At 51.3% G+C, this 24404-nt stretch overlaps 2 protein-coding genes across 3 annotated transcripts in view; one reads left to right on the top strand and one right to left on the bottom strand.

Moving 5' to 3' along the window:
• The first annotated feature begins 2365 nt into the window (after positions 1 to 2365).
• On the top strand, positions 2366 to 13398 carry ARX (aristaless related homeobox). Its single transcript, XM_063084457.1, has 5 exons — positions 2366 to 2561; positions 4253 to 5129; positions 7709 to 7754; positions 10570 to 10898; positions 13158 to 13398. Exons 1-5 carry the CDS (start codon positions 2366 to 2368, stop codon positions 13396 to 13398), a joined length of 1689 nt encoding a protein of 562 aa, XP_062940527.1.
• Positions 13399 to 21414: 8016 nt separating this feature from the next.
• The window catches only part of POLA1 (DNA polymerase alpha 1, catalytic subunit), a 283541-nt gene continuing 280551 nt past the window's right edge, over positions 21415 to 24404 (bottom strand). For both annotated transcript variants that reach the window (XM_063083538.1, XM_063083539.1), the window contains one exon: positions 21415 to 21786. In XM_063083538.1, the coding sequence (XP_062939608.1) occupies positions 21641 to 21786 (146 nt within the window). In that variant the 3' untranslated portion in view covers positions 21415 to 21640. The remainder of the gene's footprint in view (positions 21787 to 24404) is intronic.

The following is a 24404-nucleotide window of genomic DNA, read 5'->3' as shown; positions in this document are numbered from 1 at the left end:
TGTGCACTTGTGTCTCTTTTTGTTTCACACGATCTTTCTTGGACTCATGATCAGCCCACTCTCAGCGTGAGCGGAGCCGACTCTGAAGTCAGGGAGCCACCCGGCAGCCGGGTCTTGTGGATTTCCGACGCGGGGCCCGCCTGGGAGGGAACAGAGCCTCTGTCTCTCCCAGCGATCGGCCGCAGGGACACCCGCGAGGGTCCGCGGCTGGAGGCTCGGACGAAAGCGATGCGTCTTTACGCCTCTCGGCTGCGGTGGGAACCGCACGCCAGGAGTGCGCTTTCGGGGCCGGGGGAGGGAAGGGGGGAGGAAATCAGCGCGCAGAATTTCAGTTTAAAGCTGGACGGGACAGTATAAAAACACTGAACTGTTGGTGAGGATGGAAAAGGAAGAAAGCAGGAAAGGCAGGAGAAGATCTCTGGTGCCTTGCAACCGCAGAAAGGGCTTTAAAAAAATCAAATGTCAGCGAGTGTTGGGGTTCTCCTCCTCGTGTGCCCTCCCCCCACCGCCCCCTCCATCGAAGTGTAGGACAAACGGGTGAGAATCGAACTAAAAACCGGGGCGAGACAGAGAGTCAGAGACAGGCACGGAGAGAGAAATCCTTTTTGTCCTGCCTTTAATAGTAGTAGTAGTGCCAGCATTAGCATTAGCATTATTAATGTGCCTGTTCCCAACCCTTCATCCCCCTCAAGTTGTCTTGAATGCTCCTGCCAAGCCAGCCCGATCTGTCTGCCATCCACCCACCAGCATCCAAGAGTTATGCAGATGTTTATGGCTGAAAAAAAATCCCAGTTATGCATCCTTGTATTTTTAAATACGGACTGTTAAGTGATTCAAGCATAATCCTTTGTAAAACGCTTTTCTCTTTGACACATTGAAGGGGTTGAAAGAGGAAAACCCGGCGTGGATTCGCCTTTCGGGGCCCCTATCCCACCCACTACCCTTGCCCCGACCCCGTCAGCGTCGGGGCCCCTGGCTGGCCCTTGGGACCCGCACCCAGACCGAGAGGGAGTCCGTGCTGGCCCCTCGCCCAGGCTCAACTGCAGTCGGAGTTGGGTCTTGGTTCTCAGCGCTGGATGAGCAGGAAGCTGTTTGGGAAGAAACACGCTCTCCCTAAGGCTCACCTCTCACCTTTGTCAATAGGAGCCAGGTCATGAAAAATCAGAATTTCAGGCACTTAGATTCGCTTGAAGCCGAATCTGGGTCCCTTCCACCCCGGGGAGCTCAAGGCCCCAGCGGTTTCCGCTCCCCATGCGCGATTAGCAGGTGAACAGCCTTGGGGTGACGGTCTAACTAGTATAGATAAATTTGTAGGGGGAAGAGGGAGTAGAGTCCGGGGAGAACGGGGAGACCCCCAGACCCGTCCCCAGTCGCCACTCCTCGCCGCTGACACTCCCCTGTCCTTTCCCTCCCTGTAGATGCCCTAGGAAAGGCCACGCGCCTTTGGTAGAGCTTTGTCTTTAAAAGGGGCTTTCTCTCTCTCTCTCTCTCTCTCATTCTAGAGTTAAAAACGGAGACAAGAGCAGTTGGGGGACGCTACTAACGAGAGAGCAACAGACGGGCTTAGGGTGAAGACAAACAGTGCAAGGCGCTGGGCCACAAGAGAAAACCGAACTCCCAGAGCGCAGATGTCTGCTTGCGGCGATCACCCTGGCACCTCGGAGGCCCGTCTGGCCTACAGAGGACGGCGATTGAGTACCACTGAGGTCGAGGCACTGTACGGGGAGCTCAGTGTCGGATTTGAAAAATGCCAAGTCGTTCTGAACGTGAACCTCAAGGCTTCGCCTCCAGGGAGCGAAGCCTTCGGGTTGGTGGAAGGGGCGCACGCCACACAAGTGGAACCCACAGATCTGGCTTCCGAATGAGCTAGAGCTTCGGGCCAACCCCTAAAGGGTTAAAGAAGGAGCTGCAGGAAGAGGATGGCGAGCTAGGAAAGTTGTTAGTTAAAAAAAAAAAAAATGGCTCTGGTGCTTGCACGCTGCCCCCGCTCCGCCCCGACTGCCCCTCCTGAATCCAGTCCAGGTTTTGCACTGAGCCCGCAGCCCTATGCAGCCCGGCCTCTGGCAAGAGCCAATCAGGGGGCGCCTCTCAGCACGTGGAGGAGAGAGACTCCAGAGCTCCGCGCCCGCTGCTCACTACACTTGTTACTGCTTGTCCTGAGCGCGGAGAGGGCGAACTCCGGCCGTGGGCAGGGCGGGAGCCGGCAGCCGGCAACCGAGGGAGGCACAGAGGCACAAAGATCGCAGTAATATCCGTTATAACCAGCCATCTAACCCCACCCCCAACACACACCCATCCATCCCACCCTCCGGGAGAGGCAGCCAGCGGTCCGCTCTCTGAGCTCAGGGAAAAAAAAAACCCAACCATGAGCAATCAGTATCAGGAGGAGGGCTGCTCCGAGAGGCCTGAGTGCAAAAGTAAATCTCCAACTTTGCTCTCCTCCTACTGCATCGACAGCATCCTGGGCCGGAGGAGCCCCTGCAAAATGCGGCTGCTGGGAGCCGCGCAGAGCTTGCCCGCCCCGCTGGCCAGCCGCGCCGACCAGGAAAAGGCCGTGCAAGGTAAGGCTGCGCCCGTCAGGCACCTGAAAAGGGCGCTGGGCACTGGCTTGGATGTCTGATGTTGGAGGGCCAGGGGCCTGGGGTTGTCAAGTTGGAGACGAAGGAAGGAGAGGGGACAACCCTAAGGCCCGCTGCCTCAAAGGGCCGTAAACATCTCGCTAGGGGTGTCTCTTCCTCCCTCCCTGCTTCCAGAGAAAGCAGAGGCCCAGCCTCGCTTCAGGAGCCCCTAGGTTCTCGGTGATGGTCGTTAAGTCTTTAAGTCGTTTAAGTGCCCCCTTTGGTGGCCTTGGGTGTGCTCTGAAGAGGGGCGACAGATCAGAAACAGTAGGTTCCGGCTTGGACCCTTGTAGCAACAATTTGATGAAGACAAGATACCCAAAACTGGTGGATGGGGCTCTCTAGGCAGGGTGAGCCTTGGCCTTTCCTCTTTCGAAGATTTCTTAATATGCGGTGTTTTGCATTTTTTAAAAAAATTGTAGATTACTTGCGACCTTTTAAGCCCAAGCTTTGCAGAAAACATCTCCCTGGGATTCCCTAAATGCTCCTTATTGTATTTGAAATGTATGAAATGTGTAGCCTCTAGGTGCTATTTTTTCTTTGCTATTTTTTTTTTAAAATAGAGTTGAGCTGTTGAGATGTTTTAAAGGTTTTATTTTTTTCCACAATTAAGAATTCTAGAACAACTGTCGTTTTGCTCCGAACCTGTTATGCTCAAGTTTCGCCTTGAGCTGGCTGCAGAGGTGTCGCAGGAAAAGAACTGTTGGTTTCTTTTAAAATCTGAAAACCAGCGGTCCAGCGGCAGTACCACTTGGAAAATAGGAGCGGACCGCGGAGAAGAGGCTATTTAAATAAAACTCACTTTTTCCTTTTATTTTTTTAGCCTGCACTGGCACCTGTGCCAGGCGCTTCCTCTAAGGGAAAGAGTGGCCCGTGCCTGTTGCACCCCCCATATCCCCCCCCCAGGCCTTTCCGAGCGCATTCTCGCCAGGATGATTTTTCTTTGCCTTTTTGTGCAGGGAACCCCTGCCCCTTCCCTCTGTGGGCTGGACGGGTGCGGCCCGCGCTCAGGGCCACAGGGCTGCACCCCCGCAGGGGTCGCCCGCGGGGCAGCGCCCGTCTTGCCAGGCTGACCCCCGTGGAGGAGCAGCAGGCAGAGGTCGTGCAGAAAGTTTTCAGGGTGGTGGCGATTTTTTTGTTTGTTTTAAGTTATTGAATGTTATCGGATTCTTCCGTGCCCCGAAATGAGAAGATAAAAGTGGGAGAGTGGGCAAGGGAGAAGAAAGAGAAAGGAATAAAGGAAGAAGGAAAGAGAGGAGGAAAAGCATGCAAAAAGAGAAAGGAAGGACAGGGGCGAGAAGAGACAAGTTGTGGAAAAGAAGGAAGGGGAGAAAAAGAAAGAGAAAGAAAGAAAAATAAAAGGAAAAAGGGAGCAAGAGGAATATGTAAGGGAAAGAAGAAAGGAAATAAAGAGGAGGGGGGAAGAAGGAAACAACAGAAAGGGAAAGAGAGGGATAGAACGACATAAATTGAAAGAAAGAGCAAGAAAAGTGGGGAAGGAGGCCAAGAAGTCGGAGTCCGGTGGCGCGGGGGCCGCACACGCCTGCGCCCAGGCGCCGAGGGAGCAGCAGCGGGCCGGCCCGGGGCGGCGGTTCCGGGTGGCCGGCGCGCTGACCGCTCTCCCTTGCCCGCAGGCTCCCCCAAGGGCAGCAGCGCCCCGTTCGAGGCCGAGCTGCACCTGCCGCCTAAGCTGCGGCGTCTGTATGGCCCGGGCGGGGGCCGCCTCCTCCAGGGCGCCGCAGCGGCGGCTGCAGCGGCGGCCGCGGCGGCGGCGGCGGCGGCCACGGCCACGGCTGGTCCGCGGGGGGAGGCCCCTCCGCCGCCGCCTCCAACCGCAAGGCCCGGGGAGAGGCCTGACGGCGCGGGGGCCGCCGTGGCCGCCGCCGCCGCCGCCGCCGCGGCCTGGGACACGCTGAAGATCAGCCAGGCGCCGCAGGTGAGCATCAGCCGCAGCAAGTCGTACCGCGAGAACGGGGCGCCCTTCGTGCCGCCTCCTCCCGCGCTGGACGAGCTGGGCGGCCCGGGGGGCGTCGCGCACCCGGACGAGCGCCTCGGCGCGGCCGGTGGTCCCGGCAGCGCCCCGGCGGCGGGTGGCGGCACGGGCGCCGAGGACGACGAGGAGGAGCTGCTGGAAGATGAAGAGGACGAGGACGAGGAAGAGGAGCTGCTGGAGGACGATGAGGAGGAGCTGCTGGAGGATGACGCCCGTCCTCTGCTCAAGGAGCCCCGGCGCTGCGCCGTGGCCGCCACCGGTGCCGTGGCCGCAGCTGCTGCCGCTGCCGTGGCCACCGAGGGCGGGGAGCTGTCGCCCAAGGAAGAGCTTCTGCTGCACCCGGAGGACGCTGAGGGCAAGGACGGCGAGGACAGCGTGTGCCTGTCTGCTGGCAGCGACTCGGAGGAGGGGCTGCTGAAGCGCAAACAGAGGCGCTACCGCACCACGTTCACCAGCTACCAGCTGGAGGAACTGGAGCGGGCTTTCCAGAAGACACACTACCCTGACGTCTTCACCAGGTACACGCGCAGGGTGGTCGCGGCGGCGGCGGGAGGGCGCGCGCGGGTCACAGTAAGGGCTGGCGGGCTGGCAGGAGCCCCGGACATGGGGCAGACACTGCACTCCTGGACTCTGACGAGGCGCACCCTTCCAACATATCCACGCTTGCTCCCCCAAAACTACCCACTCCCCCCACTCCACTCCGGGCTTCAAGTTTAGGCTGGGATGGGTTTTTTTCTTCCCAAGGTCGTTCCAGTTTAATATTTTCAAATCACAAGTTTTAGTTAGAGAAAGAGAAACAACCTCTCCAAAGAGCGCCTGACCGCGCCACCTTGGAGACACACGCAAGGCCTTGGGTGCTGTGGCCGGGGCCAGGTCCCAGGAGAGGCGGAGGAAACGCTGCCTGAGGTCGCACGACCGAGCAAAGCAGGGACTATTTTTGGTCGCTGTGCTGTGCGCTCGCCAGCCCCTCCTGGTGCTCCAGGAGCCTGGTGGGTATCAGTTACGCTGTTCGCTGTTCCAAGTGAAGCTGGGGGCTGTGCCTGCGCAAAAGGCCTTTAAAAAGATCCGAGTTCTGTCGTTTGAGGATTCCTGAAATAACCGAAGGAAGCCGGAACTGGGCAGTGTTTGGTGTCTGCACACCTGAGGGACACCAGCCAGAATCTTCCCCTCTGCTCTCTGTCCTCCCCTTCCCTCACACACATATTAAACTCAGAGTGCTTTTAATGTAAACGGGTTTACGGGGTAGACAGTGATTGCTGGAAGCCTTGGGAGGCAGTAGGCGAAGCAGTTGGGGGAATTTTCTCTTTGGACGAGTGTCCAAGCCGGGTTATTCGGCCTGGTCACGCTCTACTTCCCGCTCGTCCGAGTTTTTCTGGGAAAGATGTGCCTGTGGGATGACTGGGCCCGTAGGCTCCGGCTTATTCAGCGGGCCTGGGGCGCCGCCCGGCTGGGGTACTTTCTGTCCCACCTCAAGGCCAAGGTCGTCTCGGCTCAGGTGAGGAGCCAGGGTTAGGGCAAACGTACTCCAGTGAGGAGGGAGAAAGGGACCGGTAATCTGCCTGGCACGGGGCTTGTCAAGCGCGGGCAGCTCCTTCGCAGGAGACGTGTGCAGCTTTTCAATGTGCATGTTAGAAGGGGAGAGCTGCCCGCCGCTTTGAACCAGAGGAGAAATCGCTGCTTAGGTCTCAGGAGGCCCGAGCCAACTCCAAAATGCAGATGGTCTAGCAATTGCCAAAACTCTCTCCTAACTAGAAACAAAAAAGCGGATTTAATGCGGGGCGAAGCCACTTAAACTTGATCACCCCTTGAGCTAAACTTGGTCCTCCCCTGTGTCACCACCTCCCTTCCTTATCTTTAAAAAATGGAAATAAATTTAAAAATCAGTGCGTGCTATCAAATAGCTAATTGGCCGACCTGCTTTTTGGGTTTACCATACATGTGTATTTCAAAAGAAAAAAAAAACGAGCCTGTGTTAGTTGACATCTAGGTCTGCCCTGTTTTAGTTTGGGTGAGGGGACCAAAGTGCATGAGGAGGGGCAGCTCCTTCTGGCCACCGCATCCCCGCCTCTTTCCAACCCAGGGGGTTGAGCTCCTTGGCTCCAGCCGGGAGCCAGCCACAAGTGCAGTTCAGGATTTACTGGTGCTCACTGCAGCAGAGGGCAACGGAAAGCGCTCAGTGAGCCGGTTTTCTCCCAGTGCTGAAGTTGCAGGTGTGGACGGGGGCTACCGACAGTGCAGCCCCGGGTCCCAGGCTGGGGCAGCCTCCGCTCTTTCATATCAGAGAGCGGAGAGCCAATTATTCTCGGCGCGCTCATATTTTTGGTAAACAGGTCGTAAGCCGTTCTACAGCATCTTAATGGTTTCCTATTTGCCTTAATTGTCGCAGTAATAACTGCAATGACGGGGTAGGGTTTCAGCTAAATTGACTTCCCCTGAGATGGGCAGGGTTTGTAGTGGGCACTGGAGTCAGGAGGTGCACAGAATTTTGTTTAATCGAAAAATTACCCCACTGAACTCTTAACAAGCTTAACATATCTCCAGAGGGTAATGGGGAGTGTGACCTAAGGGGGTGAGGGAGGGAGGAAGGCGGGGGAGAGAGAGATGGAGGGAAAGGCAGAGAGCCGGAAAGAGGGGTGAGAGAAGAAGGAGGGGAGAGGAATTTTCAAAAAGAAGGCAGAATGAAAACAAGAGGGCAGAAAAAAATTTTTCAGTTGAGAGCTGAGTTCTTCTCCCATTTAATATTAGGACAAAACAGGATATAAGCACTGTGTGTGTGTGTTTCTTGTCTAACTCTGGCTTAAGAGAGAGTGAGAGAGGCTTGTGTGCCCAAGTTGGTAGACTTATAGACTCAAGAAGCCACCCTGTCATACTTGAATATAACATGATATAAGATATATTATCCTATACTGGCCACGTGTTGTGTGTTTTTATGTTTTCAATCAAACAGGCACTGCAGTGGTCGTGCCCATGTGTTTGGGGCCAGGGGCTGGCAGCCTGGAGAGACCCTCCTAGGGGATCCTGCCATGGAGGGGAAGGAGGCTGAGAGAGAGTTGCTGGGGCCTGCAGTGATCTCCTGTCTGTGTGTGCTTTCTTATAGGGAAGAACTGGCCATGAGGCTGGACTTGACTGAGGCCCGAGTCCAGGTGAGCTGCACAACTGAGAGGGAAGAAGGGACAGAGGAGGTCTGGGGGACAGCAGGAGACAGGGAGAGATGGGTTGATGGATTGGGGAGGAGGGGATTGACAACCCCTTCATGAAGTGAAGAGAAGCAGAATCAGAAAAGTAGCCCCAAGCACTCACACACCAAAAGACATTTAAAAAGTAAGACTTGGGAGGTGGGAGGGGAAGGATTCTGGGTTTGGAAGCCTGAGGAAGGAGTCCAGGATCAGAACCGGGGTTTTAGAGTCCCTGAGACTGCAGTTTAGGAGCCCCCAGCCCCAAAGCCCCTATAGGAAACAGTCCACCAACCGACTTCTCCTGATTGAAATAATGGGATGGAGCATGGATTTGGTTGTTAGACAAATCCGCTCAGCTCCAAGCAGGTATTTGGCTGCGATTAAGTCTCCAATCGGGCTTCATAAAAGCCCACTTAGTGCTAGAACAAACAGGGCCATTTGAAGGCAAAATGCTGTTTGATTTCCCCTCCGCCCCGCAGAAGGAGCTGGCTAATGCTATTTGATTTCCCATTTTTTATAGCAATGAGCCCACATTGATCTAATAGGGAGTGAGTGCAATGCTATTAAAGGTGTTTGCAGCCCCATACCAGAGTGCATTTCCGAACCCAGGCCTCATAACCAAAGAGACGATCAACACTGGGCAGCCCCGATGGCCAACAGAAAACAGATGTCCCCAGGTTAGGAGCTGAGTGAATCACTTTACAGTCAAAATCAAGCGCTGATAAAGCACAATAAATTCCATATGGCTCATTTAATACACAACAGCTTCTTGCATTAGAGGGCTAATGATGAGGCCTGTCCCCTCCTTTCTGTTGACACATTTCTCCATTGTCAAACAGAGATGTGACAGGAACTCCGTATTTTCAGCTCAGGGGAATGAGTCGTGGGAAAGTTAAATAACTTTTAAAAAGAAAGAGAGCACCCCCTCCCCTTCTCCTCTTCCCCTATTCACCAGAGAAGATGTAATTAAGTGAATATGAATTATTAGAGTCCTTTCGTTTACCTTTGGGGGGCCTCAGAGGTATTAATTCAATAATGAGGAATTGCAGGGGGACATCTTGATAATTGCAGTTGAGCCAGAGAGACGATCCGTCTGTAAAAAGGTCTGCACGTTCTTTAAGGGCATTCTGCTTCCAGTTCCCCTCCTTTACTCCTTTCACTGCGATCAAGGAGTGGCGGATATTCTCGTCTAGACAGATTTGGATACACAAAAGCTGCCCACCCAGCCTGGTCCCATGTACAGTCTTACTTTTTCAAGCCTCTGAATTTCCACACTGGAGTGTTTCTGCAATTCACAAATAGATTGTTTGAAGACCGTGGAATGTCATAGATGGGCCCCCTTTCAGCAGAACTTAAAGTAATGAAACAATTGGGATTCTTGATTTTTCTTGCCCTTGTCTAGAAGTCAAAACAAGCTTAGATGCTAGTGTTAGTAACAATAATCCCCAGTGTGTATATCTGAAAGATATGGATGCCTTTAAAATTTTAAAAACATATTCCTCTGGGATCATTTACATTATGTTTTAATATAACTCTGTATAGCCCTGGAGTTCATTCTTAATTTTTAGACTTGTATGCAGTCATAAACCCAGCCCTAAAAATATTAATGCCTTCAGGGGAGAAGGAGCATATCTTCTCAGCTGTGGGTGTGATGAGCAGGTCACATAAAAATAATTTCATGCTCCTGGGGGTTATTTTTAGATGATGATAGCTGCCATGTTTCAGGTAAAGGTCTTTATTAAAACTGCTTTCTATTAACAATTAGGAAAATACCTCATGCTGAAAACCTCCCCCAAGCCTAGAACTATCTTATTTAAATAACCTATTTAAACTGCATCCCCACAAGGAAATAAAGGACCTGTTAGCTCTGAAGATGTGAAAAGTCTACAGTATCTTGCCCTCTGATTTCTCTGTGCCCAGGTATTGCTGCATATGCAATACCTCGTCCATGCAGTCAGCGCTTTTTCTGCATAAAACCAGGCCCCACATTGAGCCCCTGCAGAAAACAGGGGCTGTGTACTCTGCATTTCATTTCATGGAGAACTGGTCCCCTAAAATGTATGCCTGTTTGCTAATTACCGTGAGTATTTCTCCCCCACTCCCAACTCTTCCCAGACACCAGAACCCAGCATAGCGCTCTTAGGCGTTCAATAGATATTTCTGGAAAGAATAAATGAACTGCCTCCCCACTACCCTTTTCAGTGTAGAGCAGGGATTTTGCCAGCTCTTGGACAAACCTGAAATAGGCGAAAATAGCTGATATGTAGCAAAACAGACATGTCACTCATCTTTTGGTGGCTGCCCATTCCTGAGAGTCACCACTGAACGCATGCTTTCCACTTGCCTTATTTTACTCATTCCTCATAACAATCTTATGAGTAAAGTTTTATTATCCCCATTTTACAGATTAGAAAACTGAGGTTCAGCGAGGTTTAAGTGACCTGCCTAAAGACGTACAGCAAGCAAGTGGCAGGGCAGACTTTTAAACCTTGGTTTCCCCATTTCTCAACACACTGAACCACTTTCCTTAAACTTGGAAAACTGGGCCAGTTGTCATACCCACTGGGAAAGGTTTGCTTGTGCTGTGTTTGCTGCTGGATTTAAGTTTGGGCTCCTTTTCACTGATCGTTTGTCCCCAGATGTGTCCCAGAACCACCAAAGAGGGACGAGGTGGGCGCGGGCCGCAGCGGAAAGGAGCGAGGGCCCGCGGCACCAAGGGAAGGGACGGGTACGCGCCCCGGAGCGCCGGCCGCTCCGACCCCCGGCTCTCTCCGCCTTGCAGGTCTGGTTCCAGAACCGTCGGGCCAAGTGGCGCAAGCGGGAGAAGGCGGGCGCGCAGACCCACCCCCCGGGGCTGCCCTTCCCCGGGCCGCTCTCGGCCACCCACCCGCTCAGCCCCTATCTGGACGCCAGCCCTTTCCCGCCGCACCACCCCGCGCTCGACTCGGCCTGGACGGCCGCTGCCGCCGCCGCCGCCGCCGCCTTCCCGAGCCTACCTCCGCCCCCGGGCTCGGCCAGCCTGCCGCCCAGCGGGGCGCCGCTGGGCCTGAGCACTTTTCTCGGAGCCGCCGTGTTCCGGCACCCGGCCTTCATCAGCCCGGCGTTTGGCAGGTAACGCGCGGCCCCGGGAGCCTGTCTGTCTGTCTGTCTGTCTGTCTCTCTCTCTCTCTCACACACACACACACACACACACACACACACACACACGCACCACACAGGCTGGGATCAGGGAAGAGGCAGGAGACAAACAGGGGCCACACCTGTTTCTCTGGCCCAACCTCAGAGACTTTAGCCAAAGAAAGTATTCTCTAATTTTTCCTAAAAGAATGTGGAGCTTGAAGAGAATGACTTGAGACTGAGCGGGAAAGGGTGGGGGGGCAATGGCAGTAACAACCGTGGCAACCGGGAGTGTTCAGTGAAAGCTGTAAAAGTACCATGTGAAGGCAGCAACAGCCTTGGCCATCAATGGTACGAGTGCAGACGTGTATAGGTGTAGGCTACAGACCAGGGATGACTTCTGAAGTTTTGCAAAAGTCCTTCGTCATGTTCCAAAGCCTGGCAGCCTGAGGAGCACAGTCCTGGTTCCCACGGGAGCCCTGGAACCACGAGGCCCTCTAGGTGCACAGAGTTCTTTCTTCTTCCCCAGACTCTCTCTTCCTTGTCACTCATGTGACCCGCTGCCAACGATACCCCCATATGTGCAACCCCCGACCCCCGCAGCGGTACCAGACAACGAAATAAAAGAAACAGTTCATCGTATATTATAACTCCCTTTCTTTAGATGAACATCGAATGATGAAATAAAAAGTCTGTAAAATCACACAGACAAAGAAACAAAGGAGAGATGTATTAAGTTGGAAAGTGCAGTGAAAATAAAACTGAATGCAGCTTCAATAATCTCTCTTTGGGAGAACAAAGAAATAATAGATTCATCCGACTGCGCAGCCACTTAACAAAAGTCACCTTAAAGAATATTAAAAATAAGACTCGAAGTAAAATTAGTTCCTTGTAACAAACCAACAAAATAAACAGCGAGTGCATTGACATGTAGTGACTCAGTTTACCTAATGGAACCAGAGCATGTTACGCCCCCTCTGGGTCACACTCTCTTTTCTTTCTGGAAAAAAAAATAATGTAAAGCCTGTGTCTCCCCCTACCTCTTTCCCCACTTTTCCCCCTATGACAAGTGACTTGTGAAGTCAGGCGAGCCACCGCTGGAGTACCGGGCTGCGAGATTGAGAGAGGCTGGACGAGGGGTGTGGGGAGGGTGGCACGAGGCGTGAAGAGTGGGACTGGGAGGAGGAGGAGGAGGAGGAGGCTCTCGTCCAACCCAGGTGGGCTCGTTTCTAATCGTGGAAATCTCGAATTGGCCCCAAGGGGGCCTGGAGCCAGAGCTCTCAGGGAGGCGGCAGGGGAAAGCCCAGCGGGCGGGCGCAAGCGGTGGGGATGGGGGTGTGTGTGATGGTCCGTGGCGGCTGGGGCCTCGGCTGCAGGTCCCTGGTGCCGCGTGGAAGGGATGGAAGCGCCCCGCGGAGTAATCTCGGCGCCGCCAGGAGGCGGCATCGCCTTGCGCCGCGCGGGGCTCGCGGGTCTGGGGACCCTCTGGGGCAGGAGGCCTGAGGGGCGCAGGGAAGGCGGAGGGGAAAAGGTGTCGCCGCGCCGGGACGCGGAGCCACCGGCGGGTCATGGCCGCCTATCCAGTGGAAACCAACAGGCGGGAGCCCTCCACCTTCACCCCGCGGGCATTGGCCGGAGCGGGAGGACGGCCGCGGCGGCACTGGTGGACGGGAAGACCAGCAAACAAGGCCGGCTTTTCCGGGGCAAAAGGAGTCCCGGGCCGAGAAGGAGCCCGAGAGTTCAAAGTCTGCTGCGTAGGATCTTGGTCAGATTTTTCCCACTTTCTGCCTTTCTCTCCCCCCCCCCTCCGCCCTTTCTTCTTCTTTTTGTTTTTTTCCCCCCTTTGTCTCACCATTTCTCTCTCAACATTCTCTCCTGACAAACGGATAATTGGAGCCCGTGGCCTTGAATAACACACACCCCTTTCTTTAAGCGAAACCACAGAATGTGAACAATTGGGCCGCGGGGTTTTGGGCCGCGGGACCTCCTCTGGCCCAGGCTCCAGCCCCTGCGGGAATATCTGCCCCCTTGGTCTGTTCCCCCCGCGTCAGTCCTCTGCTCTGGTAAAGCCTCCCAGCGTGCTCCAGCCTTCCTCGTTCCCTGCCTCCTCCCGAGCCCGCGGCCCACCCGGGGCCTGCGTTGCCGCGCCCCTCTGCGCCCCTCTACTCCCCTGGTGAGAGGCGGCGGGAAGCCTGCCCGAGGCGCCACGCTCAGCTCCCGAGGCCGTGACCGCGCTGTTTGCTCTCCCCGCAGGCTGTTTTCCACCATGGCCCCCTTGACCAGCGCGTCGACCGCGGCCGCGCTCTTGAGACAGCCCACACCGGCCGTGGAGGGCGCGGTGGCGTCGGGCGCGCTGGCTGACCCGGCCACGGCGGCCGCAGACAGACGCGCCTCTAGCATAGCCGCGCTGAGGCTCAAGGCCAAGGAGCACGCGGCGCAGCTCACGCAGCTGAATATCCTGCCGGGCACCAGCACGGGCAAGGAGGTGTGCTAAAGGCTGCCCTCCACCCTCGCGCCCCGGGCGCGCCCCAAAAGGTCACCTCACTCAGCACCACTCAAGACCAAATGGAAATAGAGGACCAGCACACTCCCGAGACGGCACTGAGAGAGCGCAGCCGCCTTCTCGGCAGCCTGGACGCGGGCAAGGAAGCCCTCGGCGCTACCGGACGTGGCACCTCCTCGGCTGGCTGTCCACCCTACCCTATCACTGTCCCTACCCCTGCCACTGCCAACCTCGCTCTGACTCGAAACGTCCACTCTCTGTCGTTCTTACTTTACTGAAAATATCGGGGAGGTTTTCTCCCCAAGACGCCTGGCATTGAAGTTAAAATTTAAAAAGCCCAATCTCTCTTCATCCTGATACCCCACTTAGCCTTTTTTTTTTTTCCCCCTTTTTTTTAAAAATAGCATTTTGGCGCTCTGAGTTGCTCTCCCCAGCGTGGGCCCCGGCGTGAAGCTAACAGTGCACTTAAAGGAAAGGGGCGTCTTGTTCTTGTTCTCTTCTTTATCATACACCAACCAAGGTTTTTATATCAAACCAAAGGGAAATACTCTGCTAGAATATGGACTGTTGAAGTCACCAAACTGTGATTATTGATTCTGTACATACCATTGTTATTAAAAAAAAAAAAAAAAAAAAGAACAGAGCTTTGTATATTTGAAATGTTATAACGCAATTGCACTCAGCGTGGTATGGTAAAAGTCTGTCCTCCTGTAGATTCTTACTGTGTTGTAGATACGGTAGGGTTCCTAGATAAATATTTATGTACTCAAGCCCTTTATTTAACTTATTAACTGTAGAGGCTTCCGAAACCTTCACGATAAAGGCAATGGTACAGTACTTTTGTGTAATGTGTAATTGTTATCACTTTTCCTTGCTATCTAGTGGAGAAGTGTCACGCTCAAAATAAAAAAATATATATATGTTTAACAAAAGGAAGTGTGAATGCTCTATGCAGGCGCTAAGGGGATCGTAGAACCCTCCCCTCCTCGCCCCCAGGAGTCAAGGGTGGGCTCTGGCGCCCCTGGCACCTCCTGGGTTTATCTGCACACCATATCCCTGACAGAGGCCCCTGGTTTGAATCCGATCCTCAAAGGGACCCGGATTTCCTGCAAAGGCTAAGGATGCCGCCTCGGTGCTTTCCACGCGCATCTCGGTTCCCCCGGGCCACGGAGGTGGGGTGGGTTCCAGGGTGGGTGGGTGTACAGTAGGCGTTGTTGACGGTGGAGTCAAATTTGAAGCGAGCGGGAGTCTTGGCTCGCAAGGCGAAGGAAGCTGTGCATGGAAAGTGCCACGTAGCAAGGAAGTGCGCAGTCCGAGATGACAGGTAATGGCGAGACCGAGAAGCCAAGGCACTCGCTTCCGAGGGGGCGGGCTCCACGGTACAGTCTCAGGGAGGAGGGAGGGTGTGTGTGTGTGTGAAAGAGAAAGAGAGAGAGAAAGCGCCCACACGCAGGAACACTGATGGAAAGGCAGCGAGGGGTATCCAAGTGGCAGATCTTAATTCGACAAATGTCATTACATCACTTATCCAGGCATTGGGAAATGTATACATTTAAAAAAATCTAAACAACTCAGGTTTCATGAGGAGACCCAAACAGATTTGCAATCCTTAACCCCCTCGGCGCACCCCTCACCGCGGCGGGAACCGTAGCTTCTCCCTCCCCCGGGTCCTGCTTGCGCCCCTCCGGGTGACCGCTCAGTGGAAGCCCGCCCGCGGGGGCTGAGTCTCGCCAACGCTCCCAGGGTGATGGGAAAGGGAAGAGAAGCTTAATTAGTTTCAATTTGCAGTAATTAGCGCGCCGGACCTTTGGGGAGAGGCGCAGGCGGGGAGGGTGGGGGGGTCCGCGGCGTGACTATCGCGGCTCGCGGAGCTGGGGCCGGCCTCCTCGCCACGCCGCCGGCCAGTCGGTCGCCGCGAGGGGTACGAGCGCGTCTCCAGGCCGGGGCGGGTGGGGCTCCGCGCGCGCCCTGGAAATGGAGGGGGCTGGGTCCCCTAGCGGCCTGGGGCGCAAGTGTGCGCGGGCGAGGGGAAGGTGCGGGGTCGCGCTGAGATCAGTGGCCGGTTCGGCGCTGCACCCGCCTAGGGGTTGGGCAGACCTCTGGGCGGCTGCGACGCTCAAGCTTGCGCGTCCTCGGCTAGTCTCCCCTCTTCCCCACACAGGGCCCAGACATTGAGCCTCGCCTGCCGGAAACCTCGGGGGACGCGCCAACGGGGTTCACCGGCCCGAAGTTATTCTAGGGCTTTGGCCGTTGGGTGGGTCACCACCACCCAGCCCTGGTCCTGGACTTGCGAGGGCGACGCTCGCAGGCAGGGGCCCGCCCTGGGGCTTGGGGAGCTGCTGCTGCCTACCATTCTGACCACACACCCCTTTCCCGGTTTAGTAGCCCCCGTGGGAACTTTCCAGGGCATTCCTGGAGGCCTGAGAGTCTCCAACCCTCAGACTCCAAAGGGTTTCCCGAAGCGAAAGACGCTTTCCTTGGGGTGGGCAGGGCTGCTCCGGAGTTTGGGAGTTTGGGGAGGAGACAGGAGAAGCATGAGGGAAAGGAGTTATGGAGTGTTTTTTGTTTTGTTTTGTTTTTGTGGTCACTATCAATTTTCCGTCGATTTTGGCTTTTTATTTAGTACGGCTTCTTTTTCACTCTCCAAGCTGCCAGTTGGATGGTATACGAGAAACAGTACCATTCTTCCTGTTAATGAACTCTTTTTTAAGTCATTTTTTCTCATTTGACCCTTCCATGGAGCAGAAGCAAATTGCGTGAAATTACCTCCAAGGATTACATTTATTACTGGCCAATGAGAACCCCTCGCCTTGTTTTACAAACTCTTAATCCTATGTCATTCTGATGCGGCAAACAAGCCTGGTCCTGGGCCTCCTATTCTTTCAACTTTCCCCAGCTGGAGGGACCTCATTCTGCACTTAATATTCCCCATAAATATCACACGCTAAAGACCCCCTGACTTCCAGCAAGTCCACATTAAACATGTGACATGTCACGCATGACAAACTCTGAGTATCTTTTCAAAGCAGCATTAAAAGCAAAGAAACCAATTTTCTTCTCCTTCCAAACCTCCCCAAGTGCTGAATGATGGGGATTGGAAAGAGCCACTGGAGCGTACTTAGGGGGATTTTATGAGATTTTCCAGAATGATTTAATCTTATTGTGAGCATTATTAATGAATGGCAACCCAATTTGGCCCCAATATCTGGGAACGCAGTCACAATGCTGGGAGCTGCTGACCCCCCCAACCTTAAGCAAACCTCTTCCACTATGGAGGACTTGCAGGGCCCTGGGGAGTTCAGGAGAGCCCAGCTCAGGGCATGGCTGTCTCCTATCATACCCAGGGCAGAATGGCCCAACACCTGCTTTCCCAGGGCCACCCCCACAGCATCTTGGGGTGAGGGGTGATTGGGAGCCCCACCTGGCCTCTGTGGGAAGATTGAGAGGAAGGGGTAAGTTAATTTGCTACACTTTCAGACAGGTTAGCCAGATCTGGAGGAGGCCCTGAAAGGCAAGAAGGGAGCAGTTGGTGTAATATTACCAGAAGTGTTCAGCCACCCATAGCCTGGGCTGTGGACAGTAGTTAGGGTGTACATCTTAAATATGTGGTGAGAAAGGTAGCAAGTGGATCAATTAGGGAGAATGATTATTGAGAAGGTTTGGGATCACTAGGGACTTGAAACTTGGTTTGAGCTAAAGTCACTGGTATTGACCCCAACCAGTTTCTCACTTTTTCTTTTATTATCACCCCCCCCGCAAATTGGGGCAAACATTTATTATTGTTTTTGATTTATAATATCGAGTCAAAGCACCTGTAGTTCTCTTTTTAGTATTGTTTTGAGTGCAGAGATCTTACTAGAATGGAAAAAGGGGCTGATGTTAGAGGAAAGGAAATTATACACGGGTTAGCCCAACTTGCTTTTAGAGAAAAAAATGTGTACATGAGCATGTGTGTATGTGTATATACAAAAGTGAGTGTGTCTGAATGAAGGGTGTCTTAAATGGGACCTAACATGGTATTTTGGAACACAGAGTTCCCAGGAGCAACTGCCTATTTAACTGACAGTGGTGGCCTGGCTGGGGGGCGGGGGGAAGAAAACCCACTACCTGACGGGCAAAATGCATTTTTCAAAGGAAAAAGCCATGTTATCCCTGGACGTTATTAACGGTCCAGTTTGAAGTATACATTTCTTTCCTTTAAAGAAAAGGGAGAGATTACCAGTTATACATTAAGAAACGTCATTCAGTCATTTTTTATTCATTCTCCGGAAATCTTCGTAAAAGCCTGAATCATACTTCTACAAGCAGCAATTTTGTTAATCCAGGGGGTTATTACTCTGGGCCCTTATTAGGTTCTACACCACTGCCAAGCAATCCTATAACCCTCTCAAAAGAAGTTTACCTCCCTGTTATAAAACCAGTAGTGGTATTTATACTGTGCAATAATTAGTGTATTACTTGAATCCACTAACACGTTCATTTTATCTCTGCACAAAACCTCTAGTCTGCTTATAGAAAGCTTGTGCCTCCTTTGGTGCTGTTAAAGTGGTGAAAGAGTGAATTGAAGGCTGGTTGCACTTTCTCCTTTTGCCTCGCCTTAATTCCCATCTCTTTTTGCTCTCATCCAATTAGCACAGTGTATTAAGCGGTTTATCATCTCATAGTCAGCTATTGAGAGAAACAAGGCGAGCACTTTGCAATAGAACCTGCGCTCCTTTGACACCCTCAGGTACTTACATATTCCACTGCGCTATGAATAATAGAGGAAGAATGGAGCGCTAATTCCCTCATCAAAGAATGCCTTGTCTGCTGCTTTGCTCAACAACACCATTCTGATCAAAAGAAAAGCAATAAAGCTTAGCATAACAAAACGAAACCTACTTATTAGCTTAGTGGTTAAATTAATGCAGAGCCGCTGCTATTCAAAACCAAGGTTTGAAAACAGCCTCCAACAACCTGATAATGCTGCCTTCTGGATGAAGGAATTTTAATCTGAAATTTAAGTCTGGCTCAGATGAGTTAATCTATTAAACTGCTATAAGGAAGCTCCACCGCAAACCGTTCAATTAAGAAATATTTAGATGAGTGGCAGAGAGAGAGAGAGAGAGAAAGAGAGAGAGTGAGAGAGAGAGAGAGGAAAATGCGGCTTTAAGTTTGGGATGGGAGCACCGAATAGCACTGAATTGAGGGGTCTGGGACTTGGTAGCTTTCACAAAACCCTGACACAATAGGAAAATCTGTTTTTGGAATTTCCTTGTATTTGCACCTTCTGTCAAACTCACTTTAAATAATATGGTTGAAAAAGTGTGTCAAAGTGTTTGTATGTGTGTGTGTTGGGGGTAAGAGGTGGTAAGGGCTGGAGAAGGGGGTGATGGTGAGGGGCAGTGAATTTAGTCCGTTTCAATATCTTCTCCCAATCTCCAATTTGCGAATTTTGAGTAGCCCCCACATTCTAGGCAATAGTCATGAGATTAACCTCCATTTGTTTTCTGGACAAATTAAAATTTTATCAAGCATACTCTGTAGGATTTTCAACATGTGCCTTCCCCTATCCAACTTTATATGAAGGAGAGCTGAGGGTTAGCAAACTATGTCCAAGATAAGCTTGTGTGTAAGGATCTGCTGTAGGTCAGATCCTAGTCCTAAATTAAACAGAAAAGAACCTTTTCAGAGGCATGGGGCTCTGACAAGAGGGTTCTTTTAGGGTACCATTTTCCAACTGGCCCAGATAAAGTTAGCCCAGAGGTTTAGTCTGGCCCACACAGTGTTTAAAACTTCATTTTTAAAAATTAGTAGCCAAGCTTTAGAAATTGAGAAACCTTATGAAATACCGATTCCTGGCTTCTCTTGAAAACTGGATCATGTGGCCACACAGGGCCCCATCCCTCCCAGGATCACCGAGTAGCTGCTGCCCCCTTTGGACAGGACCTGCTCACTCCAGTTTGTTGCAGTCCCTGTCACTCTCTAGTATGAACCTGGCTTGCTTCATCCACTCACTTTCAGCATGAGCTTTAGACCAGTGCCAGAGCACCTGTGGAGACATATGGACAGGCCCTCCCCTTACAAAGAAGTGAGTGGCATTTCTGCACCAGTTGTACTCAGTGCTTTATTAACCAATGCAAACCACGGACTAGAATCTTTTGCCAGAGAAAAGTGAGTATGCGATATTCCAATCTTCCAACATAGATCCTATGGTATTCTTAAGGTTACAGTTTCAACGTTCCATAAAATTCTGGAACCCATGGTGCCTGGAGTTACAGATCCAAATAAGAAAACATCAACTGCTGCATTAGCTCTTTTTGGGGACTGTACTTAGACATGTCTGACTTTCTATAGACTTTTTATAGAAATGGTCCCTGCCCTTATAGTGATTACAATCTAGAGACTGAGACAAGAAACAAACCAGTGAGAAGTTATCTCAGTTTCCTGGAGTTTCTTGATGGCAAATTTCAGGATTACTGTCTATTTATATTTAATATAATCCCAGCTCCCAGAAATCAAGGAAAATATGCCTTCTCTTCAGAAAGCAAAGTGGGGCTTGGGCTCTGGAAGCACACATTAGAGAAGCATCTCTATAACCTTATAGGATAACAGCAATTATCAAAAGAGTTGATTAAAGGAGCAATAAAACCACATTAATCCTTTAGTTTCCCAAAGCAACTTGGGTGCTCCAACTTGTGATGGGCTGCAGAGCTTGAAGGGTAAAGTTAATTAATTAATGATATGGAAAGGGCCCTAAACCCAAATGTTTCTACTTAGAATCTAAGTGTAAGCGAAAGAGGAAAAAGGAGGAGAGGGGTGAGCGCCTGAGGAGAGAGGGTGAGGGAAAGCAAGGGGAAGCAAAGCAAGATAAGCAGTGGAGATGAAGCCACATTTTAACAAGTATTCCTTGGCTAGGGAAACCTCTCTGATGGGGCGTCTTTCTCCCAGGAGTCATCAGCCTTGCTCTTAAAAAGAGACAACTGGGCTCTTGGCTTAGCTCTCCTTGGCTGCCCAAGTCGGCAAGGCACATGGGAAACCATACTTCAACTCTTAAGGGACACAATGTCCACAGAAATTCTCCTGAATGCTACTCAGAACATTTGGACAAGTGTATCAAGCCACTCTGAGCTGGATGCTGATGGGGTGGCCAGAGCTAGGAAGGGCTGGCTTCTAGCCATACCCTTGCTGCCCCTCTAGTCAACTCTTGGCACCTGAGAAGGATTCGCCACAAGTGGTTTCCCTTTCGAAACTTTATTCTTAAGTAAAAAGCATATTTTTATTTTATAAAAACACATAGGTAAACATTTTTTTAAAATAGCATAGTTGTACAAGAGGAAATATTTTCTACTATAATCTTACCAATAACATCAGAAAAGGACTGTCATATTGAAATACATTTTGCTGATGGCAAAGAGGGTACCATTCTGAAGAAATGCGGAAAAAATAGCAAACACCAGGGCCAATTACCCTCCTCCCCAATTTTTCTGAATACAACACAGCGATCCTCACCCCAACCTCTGCACATTTAAAATGAAATGTTAAGATATGAAATTATTTTAAATGTGCTCTCCTGTCATACAAAACTTTACCTGAATTTTCTATTTAAGGGAAAAAGGAGTGTGAGTATAAAACACCTGCTCAGAGTGTGTGCATGCACATGTGTGCATGATGGACTTTGCAGCAATTCAGTAAACAAGCTCATTCTGTTTAATCTGTTTAGTGAGGGCAAGGCTTCTAAATTTCCCCCCTCAGCTACCTATATAAAAGACAAGACTGAAAAGGAGAGCAACTCCTGGAGCAAGCTGGGGAAGCATTTGGATTTAGACTGGATTTAATTGGCACGTGAAAAGGCAGAATGCTAGCGCTCCCCAAACCTCTCTTTCTGGGGGCACCTCTGCTAAAGGCCTTGGGGCAAAGCCTGGGGTCACTTACATTCCAGCTACTCTCAAAGGAGCAAGTTCCCTTCCCCAGAAACCCAGTTCCCAATGTGGTAGGTCTTCAGGTGCTTGAGGAAGGGCTCTGGGGTTGTGTTTCAAAGAGGTTTATTATAGTACAAAGAATGTTTGGATTTTCTCTCATGCTTGGTAGATTAAATATTTTTGCAATCTCCCTCTCAATCCGCTCCCACACAAACGTGAGGCACAGTCCCAAAGGGAAAAGCAGATGCCAGAGAAGCAGTTATGGCCAGAGAAAAGGTGCTGAGGAAGCTGGGATTCTTCAGCTACCCGCCTCATCCATGCCTGACATTCCCTTAAGACTTCACAGCACAATCGGCAAAGAGCTTGCTGAGGTTCACTTCGGAGTAGCCACTTCGGGACAAGAACTGCTCTGCTGTGTCCTTGAGTTTTCTGTAGTCCTGAAGAACTTTGGGGGTAAGAAACTGCTTCTTCAATTTATCTACAAAGAAATACAAATAAAAGGATTAGGAGTCTCAGTGATAGCTTTTTAAAAGACCATTCAGTATTCCTCAGGCACTAGAGAACGGGGTATGCATTGTTTGCAGCTCCATGTCTCAGATGTCCTCATAGTCCTATCTCTGGTCTACCCCTGGGGCCAGTCCACTGCAGGGGAACCCCCAAGATTCCTCTGTGAAAGCTTTTCTTCCTTTCCCCTGCCACCAGCCTGCCACTTCTGAGCACCTAGCTGACTCAGCGCACCGAAGGATGGGGCCACCCTCTATTGATGCGAACTGCAGGTGCACGCCCATGTGCAGCAGACAAGGTGAGCTCCACTTGATGACACCACTTTCACAGTGTTGTCAAGCACATGCAGGCAACTGCACGTTTAGTCTGGATGTGGCAGGAAATATCTTGTTTCAAGGGAAACTATGGCCCCTAGAGCCTCCTAGCCCAAGTTCCCCAGATCAGTTGGGCTTTCTTCTAGTTCCTCCACTAAACAAAACCTCCTTTGCTGAAAGAGGCAAAGGGTAAGCTGCCCGGAGAACACCTGTCCATTGCCAAGATTTCTTTTTTCTTCTTTGTTCACACTGTGTGAACTCAGGGTACACAGCACCCTGTTTCTGTTCATCCTATTTCTACCCATTCATCTCTGGCCTTCCCATGAAAAAAGATCCTTCCTTTCTCTAGCCAGAGCTTGCTACTTCTACCTTCTATACTTTGTTCTTTTATGTTTTTTTAAAGGAGCAGTAGGGCTGTGATGCCCACGTCTGATCTTTTGGGAAAGAGGGTTATCCTAGGGGAGCCAAACCTGCCCAGGGCAGTTAAGATGACACCTTCTTTGTTCAAAGCTGCTTGAGATCCCTGTAAGGTGTTTGGAGAGCCTGCCCTTTTTTTTTTTTTTTTTTTTAATCTCCATTTTATGGCTGAGGAAACTGGGAGGTTAAATCACTTGCCAAGGTCACACAGCAGGTAATCAGGGGTGTAGACATGCAAACCCAGGTGGCCAGAACCTCCAGCCCACACTCTGAGGAGAGGCACACAGGCCCCAGAAATCAGCTGTTCCCAGGGTGGGGGCCCCACAGACGCTGGCCTGTGCCAAGGTGCCTGAGGGGGGGAGGGCAAGGCTGTCAGGCACCTGAGAATAGGAAACATCAGGAAGGAAATAGGGAAGGGAGAGCACATCGCTTACATAAAGCAAAACCTCACTGAAACAGAGCAACACTGAAGTCCATGAAACTCCCAGAAAACAAAAACTCGGTCTCTAGATTTTTGTTCCTTAGTGATATTTTCGCATTTATTCTTCACAACCTTTTCTAAATTACATCAATTGCCTTTCAAAAATCAATAAGTTTTGTAAAGGATTTAAATGCCCAAAGGGGGTAGAAAAAGAGGCAAGAAAAGGGGGCGGGGGGGGGGGGGCCGGACGACACACGCATCTTTAACTGACTATAGAAGACAATTTGAAGTTCTAATTATCCCAGTCTAGGAATACACAACAATGGCCTCAACCAATGTTGCCTGCCTCCCGGCAGGCCAGAGCTGCAGGCTGGCAACCCCGCACATGTGAATGACACAAATGCATCTGCTGACTGGGGAGAGCACATTTAAAGAGCTGCGGTAACACAGAGCAGGGGAGGAAGAGAGAGGACACAGCTCCTGATGTGTTTACCTCCTCTGCTGATGGGATATTGACTTTTCCCACCAGGTTGGTTAGAAAGGGGACTATTTACGTTGCCACACAGCAGAGTTAGAATGACAACCAGTGTCACTCGGTGCTCTTCTTCATAAAAGACAATTGTGATCACCAGAATATCCCATAGCCGGTCAAAACGACCAAGGCACCATTCCACGCCAGTTAGAGATGCAGATGAAAGCTCCCTCTTGCTTCCCCAATGAGAACTGAATCAATAACTTATGGAAGGTCTTCTAGGAAACAGAACTAGACGAGCTGTCACAGGCCGTGTCAGAGGTGGGGACTGGGGAGGTAAAAGAAATCACCTCTTCTTCGTGGTTTTTCTCATCCCCCATTTAGGCACCAGGGCTACCCACGTTAGGCCTCACATTAAACCCTTACCCTGTTTCCGTCAATACCACACCCACTACTTCAGAACTCAAGGGAAAATACAGGTGTTAAATGGTAGAAGCCAGCTAATGTGGCCAGTAAAACCCCAACTCCTTCCCCTGCTCTGGTTCAGGAATCAGCCTATAGGTAAAGATGCCGTTGCCACAGTAGCTGCGGGTCAGGTACCCAAGGACAACAACTGTTAAAAGATTCCAACAGGCCAGTAGGCAAGAGGCAGAGAAGGTCCACAGCCATCCCACTCCAATCCACAGGGATGCTGCTGACTGTGGTTGCTGCTGTCTTGGCCACCAACACAACAAATCCGAACTTCACCAAGAAAGGGAAGGAAATGCTCTTCCTACACACAAGCACATCAGCAGTATATACTTTAATGGCTTGAAGTATCACCTGGAAACCACTCATTGTAATACACCAGCAAAGCTAATCTTTACTTACCTTTCCTACAAATAATATTTGAGGAACATGTATCTAAAGCTTATTTACTATGGTCCTTTTTACATGCTCTGATTCCTCATGGTCATATACTAATTACC

This window comes from Cynocephalus volans, chromosome X, assembly GCF_027409185.1.
Source record: "Cynocephalus volans isolate mCynVol1 chromosome X, mCynVol1.pri, whole genome shotgun sequence".
NCBI lineage: Eukaryota > Metazoa > Chordata > Mammalia > Dermoptera > Cynocephalidae > Cynocephalus > Cynocephalus volans.
The sequence above is the reverse complement of the archived record's forward strand: the minus strand, read 5'-3'. Positions and strand labels throughout refer to the sequence as shown.